This window comes from Zootermopsis nevadensis, unplaced genomic scaffold, assembly GCF_977971745.1.
Source record: "Zootermopsis nevadensis isolate Lab colony 2312 unplaced genomic scaffold, Znev_1.0 Znev_ptg000001l, whole genome shotgun sequence".
Lineage (NCBI taxonomy): Eukaryota > Metazoa > Arthropoda > Insecta > Blattodea > Termopsidae > Zootermopsis > Zootermopsis nevadensis.
In genome coordinates this window covers 6,876,028-6,894,357 of record NW_028259133.1, presented here as the reverse complement: position 1 = coordinate 6,894,357, position 18,330 = coordinate 6,876,028, and the positions used below count along the sequence as shown (strand labels likewise).

General features: G+C 34.5%; 1 protein-coding gene across 2 annotated transcripts in view; it reads right to left on the bottom strand.

The window, feature by feature from the left end:
* Window positions 1-10,023, bottom strand: part of LOC110840962 (allatostatin-A receptor) — a 67,485-nt gene extending 57,462 nt beyond the window's left edge. The window contains exons 1-2 of one of the 2 annotated variants that reach the window (XM_087342240.1): window positions 7,997-10,023; window positions 5,814-6,496 (exon numbers count right to left, since the gene is read on the bottom strand). In XM_087342240.1, the coding sequence (XP_087198366.1) occupies window positions 5,814-6,044 (231 nt within the window). In that variant the 5' untranslated portion in view covers window positions 6,045-6,496; window positions 7,997-10,023. Of the gene's footprint in view, window positions 1-5,813 lie in introns of both variants that reach the window. The other variant, XM_087342223.1, reaches the window with a different exon arrangement.
* Between the last annotated feature and the right edge of the window lie 8,307 nt (window positions 10,024-18,330).

Below are 18,330 nucleotides of genomic sequence, written 5' to 3'. Positions count from 1 at the left end.
GTTACGTAAATTGGTTTCGTAGTTACTTAACCAACAGGCAATCCCAAGTTAGTGTTTCTGGAAATTATGTACTGCCTTGTGAGGTGTAAAGATGTTCATAGGTAGTGATTACATGAAGATTTCGAAGGATGAGATCTTATGTAATGTAAACATACTAGCCCCCATATTCTCGCACCAATAAACTAAGAAACGACAGTTAGGAAAGCATCGAGATCAGAACCGAGTACTTCGAAATGCTCGTTCATTAATGCGTTCGAATAAGATCGCAGAGAGGCAGTAATTCACCTATGATGAATGTTTTTTACAGGAACTGATTGTTTTTTGATGACATACGGAGACTATAGAATTGGAATTATAACTAAACAAAATCAATAATCGGAACGCTGCGCACAAATGTCGGAGTACGAGAAAATTTACCTGATATACCATTCCTCAGCCTCGATCTGAAACGTTTGATTGAACTAGCAATTACCACACCTCGTGAACGGTGCATAATTATAATAAAGTAGCACAGATAACTTGTGCGTGTAATTTTAAGACTTTCAGTTTCATATGCCACTTTCCAAATCTTAAATTTCGCCGAATAGCGAGAGAAATTTCTTAAAACGTTGTTATTGACAATTATGTATTCCTTTATACACAAATTCTAACTTCTTTATACTGAACACCTTAGTAAACCATGCACCATTGGTAAAATAAGGCGACTTGTTAAACGAAGTTAAAAGTTTTAGTCTACGATAGAGAAACTGAAAAGTAAAGTGAGACATTACTTTAAATATGTTGTGCTTATGGTGTCAAAGTTCGTATTCACTGTGAAAAATTTAGTAAATTTGCGAATATTTTCTCTATTTTAAGACACCGTCGATTATAAGACCTTTGACTTTGTACTAAGTTTAGAGGGGGAGAAACTTACATTACAATAAAGTGTTATTATTCAAGTATTCAAACATACGTAAATCTTCTTTACATTAACATTTTCAGGATCTTCTTTGTTGCTGTCAATGTATTTACTCTCCCATGACTACTGTTAAGGGCATGAATATTTTCCTTGCACTTAAGTCATACAAGTTAAAACATCGATATCGAATTTTCGACGCCATGAAATTTTAGAAGCGCCTAGATTTAAAAAAAATTTAAACGTAAAAATTTTGTCTTAAAATCGAGCAAATGCGGTATTCTTTATCCTTCTCTTTTCGGCGATAAACTCAACTGCCTTTACTCCGGGTCTAGGCAAATAATGTGTTATAGATGTAACACCTATTAAACACAATTAGGCAACGTATTTAACCCTTCCAAACGCAGTGGTAAGTGTGTGTCCCGCCTGCTTTAATACTAAACAAAGTTTGCAGCAAACATTTACTGAACTACTGCTCTTCTCGGTTCAAGCAGCGATTATTTCCTTAAACAGCATCAACAGGTTGATCTCTGTAATGGTGAAGAGTCGTGTGTTTGTTTCTTTGTCCATACAAACTGAATTTTATATTTTTTAAGCTTGGAATTTAAAGGGATGAATAAAATAATTAAGTCACGTTTCGAATGAGTAGCTTTACATTTATTATGGTTTTACATATCTAATAGAAGCTTACATTTCATTATGTTACCGAAAGATAATAAGAAAGAAAAGCAGATGTATCGAAATTAGTATATAAAGGTGTTTACAAAAGAAATTCTGAAAGTGAAATAGCAAGTCTTCGACATTAAGTATCAGCAATAAAACTTTACATTCAAAGTTACATGTTTATAACATGTGGAATATCACATCGTGTTTCCTTGGTTCGTTGTGACTTTGAGCGGCTGTCTTACAAACATAAGTCAAAAGCAATTATTCTTACGATTGTAATAACAATTATTATTAAATTATAAACACACGCCTGTTTAATACTCGTGACTGACAACTGAAGTCTCTTGTGACATCTTAACCTAGCACCTCAGAGATTTGAGGTTTTCATGGCAGAGTACGATGATCATGTCCGTATGGGTTGTTACGCCGTATAGAGACGTGGGTGGTTACCAAGTTTTCGGAGAAACGGGAAAGTATTACCTTAATTTTCACGGTAGATTTTTTTTACAAAACTACACTGCGCCACAACCTAAAAGATCAGGATCGATAGTGTATATAATTATTCTTATGTCTACTATGTAACAAAAGACACACGAATAAAAAGTTTTAATTTTGTTACTAACAGTATTGTTCACAATGTCATATTCATATGAATAAATGAACGCCAATGTTATATTCACTATTATGTGTGAGACTGGTATTATTTCAAAAACAATTTAATTCGGTATTCATAAATTTTATTTTATAGAAACAAATTAATTTCATCTTTAGTATTCTATTCGAATATAATAATTGCAGTAAATTGCATAGTTTATTAACCTAAACCAGGTATTCAGGAAATATAATTTCCATATACGCTAATATATCGAATATGTTGACTATATAAAAGTGGTTTATAGACGAAAATTATAAAGACGGAAGAGGAGTTAGTGTTTAAACTTTTTCAGCAATGCGTGGCCAAGACTAGCATCGCTGCATTTAAGAGCCACCCACAATTGTGAACTCTCACAATGGTTAGTTGATACTTGTTATGGTGAGTGTGGTGTTTTCTTTATGGTAAAGATTGAATTCTTAAATATTATTTAGAAGATCTTCGGTTTCAAAGAGTTAAGCTTAAATCGTGGGAAGAACTTTTACTGGCTACTGAGCGATTATCAGTTTCTAAATAAGGATTATGTTCTGTGAAACTAATTGCTCACAATTAGTATATCATCGCAGGACTGAATATTAAGCTGAAATACATAGAAAAGGCAAACCTCACATCTGAGTGCAAACGACTATCTCTCTTAACGCGAACCCTTCTAAATTTCTCTGCATCGTGTAACTCCTCAATGTGCTGAATCCTTATGATTAGGGGAATGTATTATTTGTTCTGATTTTTTGTAAACGTTATTGGTTTGAACATATTTGAAATGCTAAACCTGTATTTAAAATATATAGTCTAATATCAGCGGCCGTGGGGTGCTATAAAAAGTTATATGGGGATTAGCAGGGCATCAACACGCGTTTATTGATTCTGTTTTCCTGAATGTGTTCTCTTTCGGAAAATTGAGATTACGATTTTCTAACATATTCTTAACGCACTCAGAAACGTCTGACTTGCCTTTCAGAAGCACAGTTATTCCATATATTTTCTCGATTTTCTAGGCAAATACCGTAACATAAATAAGAAATTCAGCACTAAATAACCGCTCCCACCCTCTTAATTTTAAACTCAACTTGCATATTTACCCCTAAACTTCACTGGATGTTAATTATGCAAATATTACAGAGCTAAATATTCTATATAACTGAAAAATCTTCTCACGTAAATTATACAAAGCTGGAGTTCTTATACTTAACCTTGGACTCGTTTTAAGGTACGCATTGCATTAAACGTGCTCATAGGCATGAATTTGCGATACTTTTCGACCTAAAATAATTTTGTCGCCTTTCTTGCATGAGTAAGCCCAGTAAGTGATTTCTACGGACATTACGACCAGGGTTCGATTTCCGGAAGGGGTACTACAACCGCCATAATCGGAATTAATGCCGTAAAGCTGCCGTAAAATGATGCTCACCACTCAGGTCCACCTAGTGCCGAAGATGAGAGCAAATAAAGCTCCATAATTTGTTTTTATGGAGTGAACAATAAATGGGGAGACAGTTTTGCATTTACATTTTACATTTTCTATCTAGATGGCTTTCGGAACCCCAAGGTTTATCACCGAATTAACCAAAGCCCTCCACCAGACACTCTCCTGGGCCAACACAGTCTCCTTCAACTCATATCTCCCATAGATCCCGCCTGAGATTATCCTCCCATCTACGTCTAGGTCTCCCCAGCGGTCTCTACCCCTCAGGATTACCAACCAATACCCGGTGCACACCTCTTGTCCCATCCATGCGCGCTACATGTCCCACCCATCTCATTCTTCTCGACTTAATCACCCTGACAATACTGGGCGAGGAGTACAGATTTTTAAGTTCGTCATTATGCAGTTTTCTCCATGTCCCATCGTCTTCTCTCCTAGACCCAAATATCCTCCTCAACACCCTGTTCTCAAACACCTGCAATCTGTGTTCCTCCCTCAGAGTGAGAGACCATGTTTCGCACTCATACAAAACAACAGGTAAAATTATTGTTTTGTATATTTTAAACTTCAGGTTCTTAGAAATCAGACGGGTAGACAAAATAGCTTGAACTCAGAAGTTGGAAGCATTTCCAGAATTTAGTCTACTCCTACTTGCTCGTGAATATAATTTTTATTTCTTATTGTTGTTCCCAAATATTTTAACTTTGTCACACTTTCAAGGGATTTATTAGTCACCCTAATTTGATTTCGTCCGCTTTTCTGCTGACGGGATACTAACATGTACTTAGTTTTCTTCTGAATTTACTTCTATCACTACCTTTAGAATAGCTTCTAGTAAAACTTCTGTATTCCTCTTTATTGTATTTATATCTTCACTCAATAACTTAACATCATCAGTATACGCCAATAGCTGATGTGTCCCATTCAATTACAAACCCTCCTGCCTATCTTGGACTTTCTTGATAGCGTATTCTAGCGCAAAGTTAAATAGTAATGGAGACAAACCATCTCCTTGTTTCAGACCGTTCTTGATGGAAAAATAGTCAGATAAATACCTACTTATACGAAATTTGCTACAGGTTTCATTTAATCACATATTTATTAGCTCACTAGCTTCTTTGGTATACCAAATTCAATGAGAATATTGTGTAGCACTTCTGTCTTAACATAGTCGTAGGCTTTTTCCAGATCTGTAAATAACTGATGTACGGTCCCACCGTACTCCCATGTTTTCTCTATTATCAGATGGATGCAAAATATCTGATCAACTGTTGATCTGTTACGTTTGAACCCACACTGACTATCTAGAATAAATAATTTGCATATGGAGTTAATCTCGCCAGATAAATGTTTGATAAAATTTTGAATGAGGCTGTTAGTAGCGAAATTCCTCTGCAATTACCACACTCGGTCTTTTCCCCCATCGTATGAATAGGAATAATTATGGATTCCCTTTGTCAATTAATACGTTTAGAAAAGAATGATGCATTGTACATGTAAATTATTTTACGTTTCTATCGTTATATGCACATGATATGGTATTCGATAGCAGCTGAAACATGTAACGAAACATATTTAATGCTTCGTAATAAGTACTTGAGGTTTCAAAGACAGACTACTTTGAACCGATTATAAATGAAGCCACAGAATAAGACCCTCAGCTTATACAATCATGTTACCAACCCTACCAACACAGTGAGACAGAATAAAAGAGGTAACACAGGCTGTTTGAAACAAATATTTCCTATCCGATGCGATTGTTAATGAGTTTTAAATACATACTTTGGCCAATACTTAACTAAGCGTTGAAAACAAGTCTTACCGATTCTGCGAGGCCGTATTACATTGTCACCAAAAACATAGTTATATTAAAGCATTTCGTTTTAACCGATTAATAATACATTATAATCACTCACCGGCGCTTTGTCGATCATTCCTATGAACATTACGGGGCCTAACAATAGGGCAAAACACAATGTTTTATGAAACATTTTCCATTGAATAGTTTAATTGGGAATAATAAATTGACCTCAGCCGATACTTACCGAGCATTTCCGATCAGTTCTGCAAAACACTGTGAGACTAAAGACAAGATCCCAAAATGCTCTATTAAAAATTATTTTCTTGGAACTGATAAGTAGATTAGCAAAAGTGAAAGGCTCTGGGCTGATACTTACCAACGCGTTGCCGATAAGTCCTACCAACACTATGAGGCCAAACAGCAGGGGAACCACAATCGCAACTGTCTTCTGTATGAGCTGCAGTGACTGCTGATGTGGTTCGTCAGTGACAGTCTCATTGACGCAGAAAGCCAAGCTTAAGTTGCTGGTCGTGTTCAGGCAGCTTCTGTAGCGAAGAGCTGGTATTCCCGCCACTGGTGGTGGATGGATTGTTGTATCGTCAGCCATCTTCAGGAAGTAATTAGGTCATCAGGACTTTGTGTTACTTGACTAACACACTTTCATTACGCAGGCATACACAATAAACACGGGGAACCGAAACGGCGGCGGTACAAGCGACAGCCTATAGTGTCCTGTATGTAATACTGGAGGAAATTCGAAGTCACGATACACAAGCATAGGAAACAATCTTTTGCCACTCGACATGTAGTCGATTACTGCAGCAATTACGTATTTCTGTCCGTAATCCGCTCACAAATCAGATCACCAGTTGTTTCACCTCTTTCTTGGTTTACTAATATGACAGAAACAATTTTATAGCTTATATTTCATGTGATGTATTATGAAACGTGTCATCACTCTTCTGATATATTTATTATAATATTCACAAATTTCAGGATGAACAATTTCTGAAGCTTAATGAGGTTGTCCACTTTTCGTCCGACACTTGAATAAGGTTTCTGTAATTAACGTCATTATAGTAAACTTTCTCTTTTTCTGTTATTTTATAAAACGAATTTCTAATAGGAAAACAAATCCGTTGCACACAAATTATTTGCTCAAAATAAAAAATACAATAACATTAAAGTAAGACACATTTAAAAACATGTAGTTGTTAATAAAATGTGTGAATAATATGACACTTGAAAAGAAGTGTCCTTAGCTATTAGCAGCAAGCAAAGTAAACAAACAATGTAAATACAAAATGTACTTGAAGATAAAATTTTAAGACTCTGTAGCTGTGTCTTAAGCCTCGCGTTTCTTTCACATTTGATTCCTCAGTATTGCAGTTATAATGACAAAATTTTTTTTTTTTAGAAATGATATAGGGAAATTGATCATATTAAATTTCAGTAGTCAGATACTTAATTTATTAATTGAATTTAATTTTCTGGGAATACCTGAATAAAAGTTTTATATTAGTATGAAATTGGGATTAAATATGACATTATATTGGCACTAAAATTTGAGTATTTTCTCTCAGATTACCTGTAGGTTATTTGCGTGAAACAGCGAATTAATACGTTGTTATTTGTATGGCATTAGCTTTAGAAAAGAACGACATGTGTTGACATATAGTCTTCTGATTTAGTAGAGAATGGAATTCTATTAACGCTATTAAAATTGAGGCTGCAGTCCACAGAGTCCTGAGGGTTAGCTGGAATTTAGCTATGAGTTATGGTATGCAGATATTAGTATCTGATGAACTATTTCTCTTGCAAACTAAGGTTTACGCTGTTAGGTATTTTAACAACACTCAGTACAGAAGTTTCTATACAATTTATGAAAATATATTTTAAATAGCATAATTTAATTTTGATTGGAAATTGTTACGCTACAGTTCTGTTCTGCCTTACAGCAGAATCTGGAATTCCCTCATGAGGAAAGTACACAAAATTAGAAACAAAGTATTGTGAAATAGCGACTCATGATCCCCAGCCGAGAATTATCAGTACAAATATATGTTCTTATTTAAATTTCGCTATTGCATTAATACAATCTTCACTTCATGCAAGTTCACAATATCTTAACCTCAGTGTCTCTACCTAATAGTAGTAGATCTCATGACAGCCTAATGAACAATCTCTTTTAAGAGGCATTGAGATCTATCTCACCAACAGGTGCATACACTTAGTTCACTAATTCATTACGTCTCTTGCACGAGTATAGTGCTCTGTTAACTTCCTTCTTGCTTGTTAAGATAAAATTATGGTTTAAGTCTCTACTAGACTCCTGAAGTTTCGGAGTTAATAAGTAATTTACTTTCAGAACCCTCTGATTTATTTTTGGTACCTTAATGATTTGTCAGTGAAACATGAATTAAATATTCTCTAGATTTATAATTTATAAATTTATAAGAATATATTAGATTAATGAGCTGAAGAAGTTGGCTGCCATCGTGAAAGGTACAATTTCTATAACTGTCTAGGGAAGTTATGTGTGTTATGAAGTTCACTCACCAACGTTATCTCAGCCAGCTGTTGGTTGTTAGTCCAATTACAGCTACAAATCTCTCATCTATTAGATAATTTTATATTACTTTACCGACAGATTTATTAATTAAACTCTTGGCGGCACTCGTTGCTAAAAGATAATATTATCACTGCTCTTGCTAAATAAGATGTTTTATATAAAGTGTCCTAACATAAACATTCTTATGCAAATACGATAGTTGAATGTTTTCAACTGTTTGTTTGCACTTTAGAGAGTTCAAAAATATTTCAAGCGTCAGAAACCTTTGAGAATACGTAATTTACTTCGAGAATTAAGAAGTTAAAGAATGTGGCTAACACGAAAACCACACGCAAAAATTTAAAAATAATATTGATTGAAACTAATACACTGGAAGCAAGAAAACACAAACTATTATATATATTTTAGAAGCTGTTGAACATTCTCATATACAAATTCCAAATGATTCTCATGGAAGAAACATATTTGACTTTATTAAAGTTTGATATTTCTGAAATTGATTTACAATCTTCATGGCAGAATTTAAACGATTGTAATACCGTAGGAAATGTTCAGATATGTTTCACTGAAAAAATGGAACTTTTAAAGATGTCGTCTATTTAACTACAAATTTTCGATAAATGAATGTGGTCATTACTTGCATAGATTTTTTTCTGACGCACCTTACTTTCACCGAGCAGAAGACTTTATCAGTCTGATGAAAGGTAAGGAAAACAGAAAAGATACTGAATAAGAACTTCGGTCGCACGAGATGATTACTGCTTTGTGATACGTCTTTTTGAAGAAAATAAGAAATAACATTCACTCTGTGTCTAGATCTCAGAAAGTTGAATATTTAATTTGCACTTTTATAACTGTTCAGCCCAATAAAATGTAGATATTATATGGAATTGGTATTGTGGTGTAACATTTGCAGACAGGTACAAAGATATTTTCGTGTTGCCCTGAGTCACAGTTGTAGCTACACGAAATTGCGTGATGTAACTTTCAATAAAAAATTCTAGTTTAGTCCTGCTTTCAGTAGTCGCTCTTCCAATATGAGTGGGATATAAGTTACAGTCTAATTCATTACTACAAGCATTTGTTGCTTACGAAAGAAATTTAATTACACTCGTACTTGATAAATTTTCCACAGAACGCGTGAGTATTTACGTGTTGATATTGAAGGTAACTTGTTCAGTCATAGTAAATTCAATTAATTGTAAATCGTTTCCTTCACACTTCATGGCACATATGAGTAATAATATTCTGTTGCCTTCTGCACCACCCGAAAACATAAAGTTTATGGTGTTTTCTAGTATGCTGTTCCATTCTTCCGTTTGAGTTTGATCCTGCACATTCCTCTTGTCTGTCCACTTCACAAAATAGCAAAAAGTCACAACTTTATGTAAACGTATGTGGAAGGACGAAAAATGGTTTCAGTGAAGCATAACTTATGTCATGCTGTGTTCCATTCTGTTGATTTTCAGTTTATTTAGTTATAGTTCAATTATAACTTAACTGAAGAAAAAGAAATTGGTGCACTGAAGGAGAAAAAGCTAAATAATCGCTGAGATTAAAATTAATACTTTATATATATATATATATATGATTCTTCAATTTTAAACGTCCATTAATCTAACCTTCCATGAATTATTACAACCTTATCTGAAAAGTTCAATGTTGCTCAAGCTCTTCATTTAAACCTGTACTTGTGTGTCATTGTAAACATTACCACTATCTATGAATCTAATTTCAAACTATTTAAGATTTATTGTAAGCAAATATGTTTCCAAAATGTTTTAACAAGTTTCAATATACTAGCACAACAGCGTCAATATAATTGGAATTTCTGTTTATAACTTCTCATTGATCAGTATTAAATAACATATCCGTTCTCCTCACCTTGCAGACAAATTCCGCTCACTAAATGCCGACTCGCTGTTGATTACACATTTTTCGCAACGAAACGACGCGACTTAACTAGACTCTGCCACATCACTGCAGTATGTGATCTACTCACGTAACCCAGGCGACGGCGACTGACTGACTGGAGCAGCGTGACGCGCGAGGAACGAGACGCCGGCGTCGGTGGAGGAGGAAAAGCGACGACGCAAGAGTTCTCACATTGCTTATTGAATGGATAAAGAGGGCTCTGATTTGTTTCAGTACGTCATGTTTAATTTTTCTTCTATTCTTCCTTAATAAATTAGGACATCCAATTCCAATCTCTCGTTTTCCCTTCATCGTTTTCAGAGGCGCCCTCCAGGGTGGCGTCCCTTTGGTCGGTATTCTAGGACTTGTTTCGGAATTCATTTCCCCCGGCACTCTTTCTATGTGTATTTTACATTTTTCTCTATATTTTATTTTTGTTTAGTTTTAAAATCAACAAAATTTAAACTTCATACCTGCGCTTAGTGTGCAATATAATTACTTTCAGTCGCTGTTTCAAATGAAATATATTACGTGCTGTACAGTAGTAAATAACACAATTATACGTTAAAATGTTTTCATAAACATTATTCCTTCCCACACTATTTAAAATCACACGTGATATTCCCCAAGTTCGGACTTTTATATATTAATTCGTAAAACATTGTAGTAAATACGATGTCTGGTGTGCAAATGAAAGCTATAATCTCTATTGCATGTATAATTGTTATTCAACATGCCTGGTCCCGATCTTCTATTATTTTTGTCAGTTTAAACGAATATCGAATAAGGTCGCCGAAAACACGAAATTATTTGTTTTTAGATAGAGACTTTCTAGATTATGTAAGTTATATGATATTTTATTTCATGCAACGTACGCGTAAATAATTATATGGCCTTTTCTAATTTATTTGACGTAGGGTATGTAAGGACAATATTGATTCTCCAAAGCCAACCACTGGTTCACAATATAAATATTAATGCATGTAATGCTTATAACACCATTATATGAGGCCAAATATGGTCTTCATCGTAGTAATCGATGCAAATATGTTTACAGATAAGTGATAAGGGTTATAAGGAAACAGTGATAACAGCCGAGTAGATCGCTTTATTATTATTATTATTATTATTATTATTATTATTATTATTTTATATTCTCTCTAACAGATATAATTTTGAAACTGAAACAGAGGAGAATCTTATCTAGTATTGTGTGAAATTTATAAATCACTCTTTGCATAGCCAAAAGTGGGTGTTACGAAGCTGAAGGATAACAATCAAATAACTTTCCAGAATATGAGTCGCACAGCAACAGATTTCTATGATTTTAAATGCTGTTTGTTTTACAGGCAGTAATTTTCGGAAGGAGTAATGGACGTTTGAGTTTATGAGATATCAATTTCTACGTGCTTCTAGATATAGTGCAATTATAGTAATTCTGTGACCTTTCTGTGTTCGCGAGCAATATTCTAAATAAGAATTTATTTTAAGCAACTAGTATCATATAATTAGCATATAAACTTATTAATTAATCTGAAACCTACCGCCAAAATTTTTAAAAAGCAGAATGTTGCATAAGCTATGCATCACAAGTTATTCACATATAATGAAATATAACAGTACATATTTTAATTACAACGAACGAGCTTACCTGAATACATAGTAAAATCCATTCACAGATTGAATATTTCTTGCCTATTTTACAACCCATGTAATTAATAATAAACCATTCGCAATCTACATTGTGATAACAGAAAAATGAAATATGTAATATGAATAATGAATTACTCTCGGGCTGCTAGCAGTGACATGTGGTTCAATGGAGAAGACACTAAACATTTACATTAATATTTTCACTCTCATGTACAATTGAACTTATATTTTAATGAATTACGTTGATGTAGCAGTTGAAAACTATAAAAGTTGGATCCAACTCACCATTTGTAGAAATTCACATAGAATGTAGTACTCTAGAGTATATTACGTAACCACCTGATGATGGCCTTCTAATGCCGAAATATGTAGTGGTTGAAAATTACTGTCTTCTGGGTTGTTGCGCCGTGTAGTCTGGTAGTTAACCAGACTACACGGCGCAACAACTCAGAAGACCCCAATCTCAAGATTCACCGCCGTGAAAACCTTAAATCCTACATATGGAGTGGAGTCTGTTCTCTTGAATCATCTTTTTTATATTCAGGTGGTCCATAAAATGCTGTTGCCCATGCACCACTCATGAAATTCGTTCCTCTCAGGTACGAAGTTCCAACTGTCTACAACATCGTCATTTAACGAAGTGATCAATATACAAAGAAACAGTAGAATCGGCATGTTTAATTTATGCTCACGTACGCTTCCTCTATGAAGGATATTTCTTCAGCGTGGTGTCTTAAGAGATCCCGTTGCTAAGTGTCGGAAGATAATCCTACATCATCATCCTAAATTAACACTCCTTATGAAGGAGACGGTTTCCTTGCACGGAACCAGTGTGTAGTCTGCTTTCTTACTAAATGAACCACAGTGTCTTAAAATATAGTACAATAAAGAAACATACTGCGCAGATATAAACTGGATCGAACTTTCCGGAGAATAAACCCACTGACAGGCGCCTGTGGTCATGTTAATAAACATTCAAAGTCCACAACTGCGAGTTTATTTTAAAACAATATTTAAACTAGTGTTGTTTGACCATGCGAGACCCCTGTAACACCACCTCCGCTCCTCTGCTTTGGGTTGTTTTCGTTGTTCGTTCTTTGCTTTCACCACTGAGGTGATAAGATTATGTGAAGAAATCAATTTACGTGCAGGTGGTGTAGTTATTTGGAGGGAGCTGTCAATTCTGTAATCAGTGCAAAGGATTAGAATTGTTGGCCTTCGCTGATAAAATCTCTCGAAGTTAGGATTACCGCACTAATAACATTTTGAAATTAACTGTGGTCATATTGCTAGACATGAAGTGCAGGAACCGTCTGTTGATAAGCGTGTTTGTCGTTCTACATTCGCAAAAGCCATTATATTAATCCGGAGGATGTGATAAAAACGGCCTGGTGGTGTAAAGTATGAAGTACATTTAATGGCCTGCATTAATTTGGTCTACGTTATTACCTTTTTAGTGAATGTCGTAGGGGCATCTGTATGAACACATCTGCGCTTCTGGAAAATCAAAATGATAACAGATTCGTTCTTACAAGGAAGTAAATTTCAGAATATATATTTGGAGGAAAAGATCTTTCTTTTATTTGTCTCTTGTTCTTTCCTTCCTTTGGAATTGTGAGTGGCTTTGAATATATGTGTGAACCGGGAACATTTAAATACAAATCAGGTTCTGACTTTTATAAGTATTTTATTTCCATAATCACTACAATAACTCAGGGGTAGTTACAATAAAATCAGCCTTTACTTTAATAAGATAATTACAGTCCCTCCGACTGAAAGAAATTTTCATATTTTACTATCACTTCGAACCTAAAATTTGTTGTAAATAATTCATCCAGCTCCAAGGATTTTAGTAAAACACATTGGCAGCATTTGACACTCTCTTAGCAGTCCTTCCACTTTTGTTTTACCACTGGCAGTACCATTCTGTCATATCAGTTATCGCTACACAATAGTTGTAGCTGATATAAAATCGTTAAATATGTTACGGTCCTACATTTATTAGAATATGATAGATAAAAAAATTTAAAAGTAAATTAAAATAAATATTAAACCCAACACGATTAAATTCATACACTGAAATGAATTGGTAACAAGTTTTAAAAAATGCATTCCGGCATTTGAAACCACATGAATCCACTACCCTCACATCACTAAATAAAGGCATGTTATGAAATATACTATATGTGTGAAACGTCAGTGTTTGGGAGGTTTATTACCAGACATTTCAAAGTCTTCTTGACGCTATAGCTAGCAGCCAATACTTGATAGAAAAATGAAAAGAAACACATAATCAAAATTTGTATTCACATTAAACCAATTCGATTAGGCTCATTAGTGTGCACGTTGAATAATATTATACATTATATTTTATTTTTATTCAGGGTGAATATCCCGTAGGAATATTTGAAAAAGTAATGCAAAATTAAATGTAAGTATTACAAAGGAATTGAATCTCACTTCCGACAGTGCACTTCTGGAGTTCACGATGTCCATTAACGATACTTTTGCGATATGACTGATACTGGAACATTCCAATTACACGCTCCAATATTTTCTTCTTCCCACCAGTACTCTTCCGAGTAGTATTCTTGCTTCTTCAATTCCAGATTTCATTTTTAATTCAGTGTCGTCAAGACAGAATCTCTCTGAGGGGTGTCCAGTAGCGGAAATAAACTCAAATGCCATTTGAGAACGTTCTTTTTTTTTTACATTGACCATGCCAACGTCTCGGTAGATTCTGCCGTTCATGATGTCTCTATTTTCCTTTCCGATGTTGATAATGCAGGACTACACTGTGATGGAAAAACACCCAAATTTTAGTAGGATTTGAGGCTTTCACAGCGGTGAGTCTGGAGATTGACATCTTCTGGGTTACTGCGCCGTGTAGTCAGGCAGATTTCCACCAATTATTCAGAGGTCATACTGCTTCCGTCATCAGGGCGATCGCAATAACCCAGTAGACAGCAATCTTCACCCAATTTTTTCTTTTACCAATCACAACTATTCAGACGAATAAACAATTTTTCGTCCGTAACGGAAATATACTCAGCATCAATTAAGGACATTTTAATTTTTTTTTTTTTTAAATTTTACGTGTGAACTATCTGAATGTGTTCCGATTCCTTATTGCGTTGTTCCAGCAATCTTAACACAGTTTAATCTATTCTAGTGCTTGAATGGAAGTCACATCAATCACTTTGATGTATAACACAGTTTTACTCCATGAAACATGTAATACATCTCATCGTGATTTTCTCAAGAACGAATTCATACATCTTACTTAACATAAGTATCTCTCAAATGGAATTATTAAATTGATAAACGTTCTCAGGCCGAATTCTCTTTCAGAAGAAAGTCCTTAATAACCCATAATTGTTTCGGTCTATTACCTTTTACCATAAACTTAAGTAAAAATTTTGGTTTTAACAACAAAGACTTAAAATTCCCCGTGCCATCAGATTGGTACTTTCAGCTACATTGAAGATATTTTTGTGAAAAATATGTGGTTCTATTTTAAATATTTTCTCTCCCCGACAATTTTCACATGGCTATGTGAAAACGTTCTTCTGATATAAAATGATGATAATACTATAACAATACCATCATCATCATAAATAACAATAATAATAATAATAATAATGCTATCTGTTTAAAGGCGTGTCCTTCTCTGTAACATCAAAGCTTGTGTTAGTAGTTTGCCAGTCGAAGGTACGCATTCAGCATTTCAGTATTTCACATAAGTACCATTTCTTCTACAGACAATTATGATTAAGATTATTATTATAATATCTGTTCGAATAAAACACAGTCTGATGCAACTAATTAATGTTACTTAATGGGCTTCACTTACGACGACATGTTTCAGAAATTATATTTCCATTATCAGGTCAAAGAAATAAATATTTTTAAGATCCTCTAAGTTGCAATGTTATTTATTCAAAACCACGAAAAGATATATATACAAAATTTTCAGATCTTAAACCGTTAAAGATATTAAAAGAAATCAAAAATTTGTACGGGAAATATCCCAGATGTTTCAATTACAATCACACTTTGAAACCTGAGTTGAACACTATAACAACTTGCATCTTCTTATAAAGATATTCTGGTAAGATGTTCTGTTTCTTCTGTTGGGCCACGCTCTCACGAATGTCGTTTGTAAATTGGAGAAGTTAATAGAGAATATTTAGTATATATTGTATAGCCCTATTTGATTGAACTGTTGACAGTTAAGTAACATTAATTAGTTCTTATATTTGTGAAGAGTAAAATGACACATTACTACCATATTATTATTATTGTTATTTATGACCTTGCATATTAGTTAATGCAAACAATATCACAATATTATCAGGAAATTTCAAATATAGTTGTTATTATACTCCATGAAATGTCAGTTACGTTGTACCATAATATTGAAACCGTTATTTTAAATAACAGTTTATGTATGTCTAACTTAATTATCAATTACATGTGTTTGCTCTCAAATATTTTATTTGTCGCTCTACATATGAGGCAAGTAAATGCCAGTACTGGTTTGTAAACTATCTTCCAAGCATCTGCTTAGATCTGACTTACAATTTTGAAAGTTTTTACTTCGATATTAAATTTGCTTATCTATCTTCAGCCATTCTATTTGCGTGATATTTTGACTTATTCCTATGAAAATCAAGATCTTCAACTACTATAGTCCTTATACTTATTGCATCGACTGTTTCAGATATTTTCGTCTTTCATCTGATCTAGAATATCTGCTTAAAGGTCAATAAATGAGATAAAACTAGTCCTGATTACAGCAATAATGAGGTAATATTTAAAATTGTTCGTGTGCTTAAGCGTCACTTGGGCCACGCCATGATTACTTGCAGTATAATGGGGTATAGCTCTAATATGCGTTCTACAACTCGACACTATAAGAGAAACTGTGAACAGGTTATACGCCTCGACCGCTGTCTCCCTTGGACAGGCGTTCTCAATACTTATCGGGCAGAAAGCTTTGTGGGCCCCACTGTCGATACAGTAGCGCCGAAGATAAACTAAAAACCCTGCCACTGCCTGTAATGGAACGGCAGCCAGTCAGTATATTTAGTGAGCTTTCTCTCCTCCAATTATGATCACGATAATTATCATTGGTTCACTTTTGCTTTATTTAAAGGCACATTCAGTAGATCAACTATGTAGGGTCAGAAGTTAGGATCATTAATGTACATTAAAAAGGAAGTGGAGAGAAGCAGTCATGATCAAATTTAATATCTATTCCAGCATATGCCCGAAGAGGCTGAGAAGAACCGTAAAAGCCCTCAGTAAAAATAATCTGTATTAGGGTCGACTTGGACCTGGGACCTTCCGAATACGAAACAAGTCACGTCGACATTTAGTTATAATTACAATGTATCATAATTGATGACTTGTCATTATTCTGAGGCCTCGCTCCTTCAGCAACAAGTTTTTGCAACAAATAAAAAATATTTCATTCAGAACGTACAGACATTAGCAAGTAACACTATTTCATTTCTTGAATTTCGAAACTTAAATTAATGAATCTATATTTTGAGCAATTAATGTGGTTTATTTACGTTTCTGACATAATGAATGCACACACTAAAAATGCTATATTTTCCCACATATATAACATAAGGATTCTCATTAGACGGAACTAATGTTAACGGCTGAGAATGTAACTATATTTGTACACAGAGTGTCCGTTGATCTTACTTAAAACATCAGGGTTATTCAAGTTTCATAAAGCATTGCCAGTCGTATCATGTAATTGTTATCCTGTGTTCACTTTGCATTCGCAGTAAAACTGTTTTTCATGTAACCCCATACATGGAAATCAAGGAGTAAGTTTCAGTGACCTCAGTGACCAATTTTGTGTCTTATCTGACATAAAAATTGGTCAGGGATCTACCCATTAGGTAGTGAATCACGTATTGGTTGAAATGTGGGGTGCCCCATCACCCTAAAAGCACATATGTAAATGTTATTTATGTCGTCCAAATCATATTTCTGTCCGTAGCAACTTAACCATTGAGAATTGGACTCTTGCTTGGAAGACAATCGTGACTGGGAATTAACTCAGAAACAATAACATGTAGTACTGACATTAAGTCACTGGACACTGTGTTTAGTCTTTACATGCTTAGTGTCCAAATATACGGGCGTGAGGAGTGACCGACTGACAATGGTTAAAAAATTTGATGGTGAAGGACTCAATCGCTTTGTGCTCTTGTAAGGTGAAAGGAAATTAAGAAACGGGAACTACAAATCTGGCAATAATCGATATGAGCATTTAGGAAGAGAGTTATTTTGCACAGCTCTAGTGTGACTATTTATACTTCCACTGGCGTTGTATCTGATATCAGATCTAACATACCGTGTAGCACATACTTAGATCTCTGTAGTTTACTGCTGCGTGCTAGTGTTAATATATTACATGAGGCAAAGTCCATGTAAATTGTTTCCTCAATTTTCTCGTCATGCTATATGCATTTTTCAGACATAAAAGTTTCTGTCACGAATACAGTTTATAGCAATGAGGAGTCTCAACGTCCTGCTAGTAACTAAGTTATTAGCATCTACCACCAGTTCAGTACACTCTAATTGGAATTTCGAGACTATAAGTCCTGGTTGTTTAATCATGGTTTTACACTTGTCAAAGAATATGGATAGCCTGTAACGTCAGAATTATTGATAACAGGTTTATGGCCGTATCTAAATTTACTGTTACTCTACTTTTAAACCTGCTGAA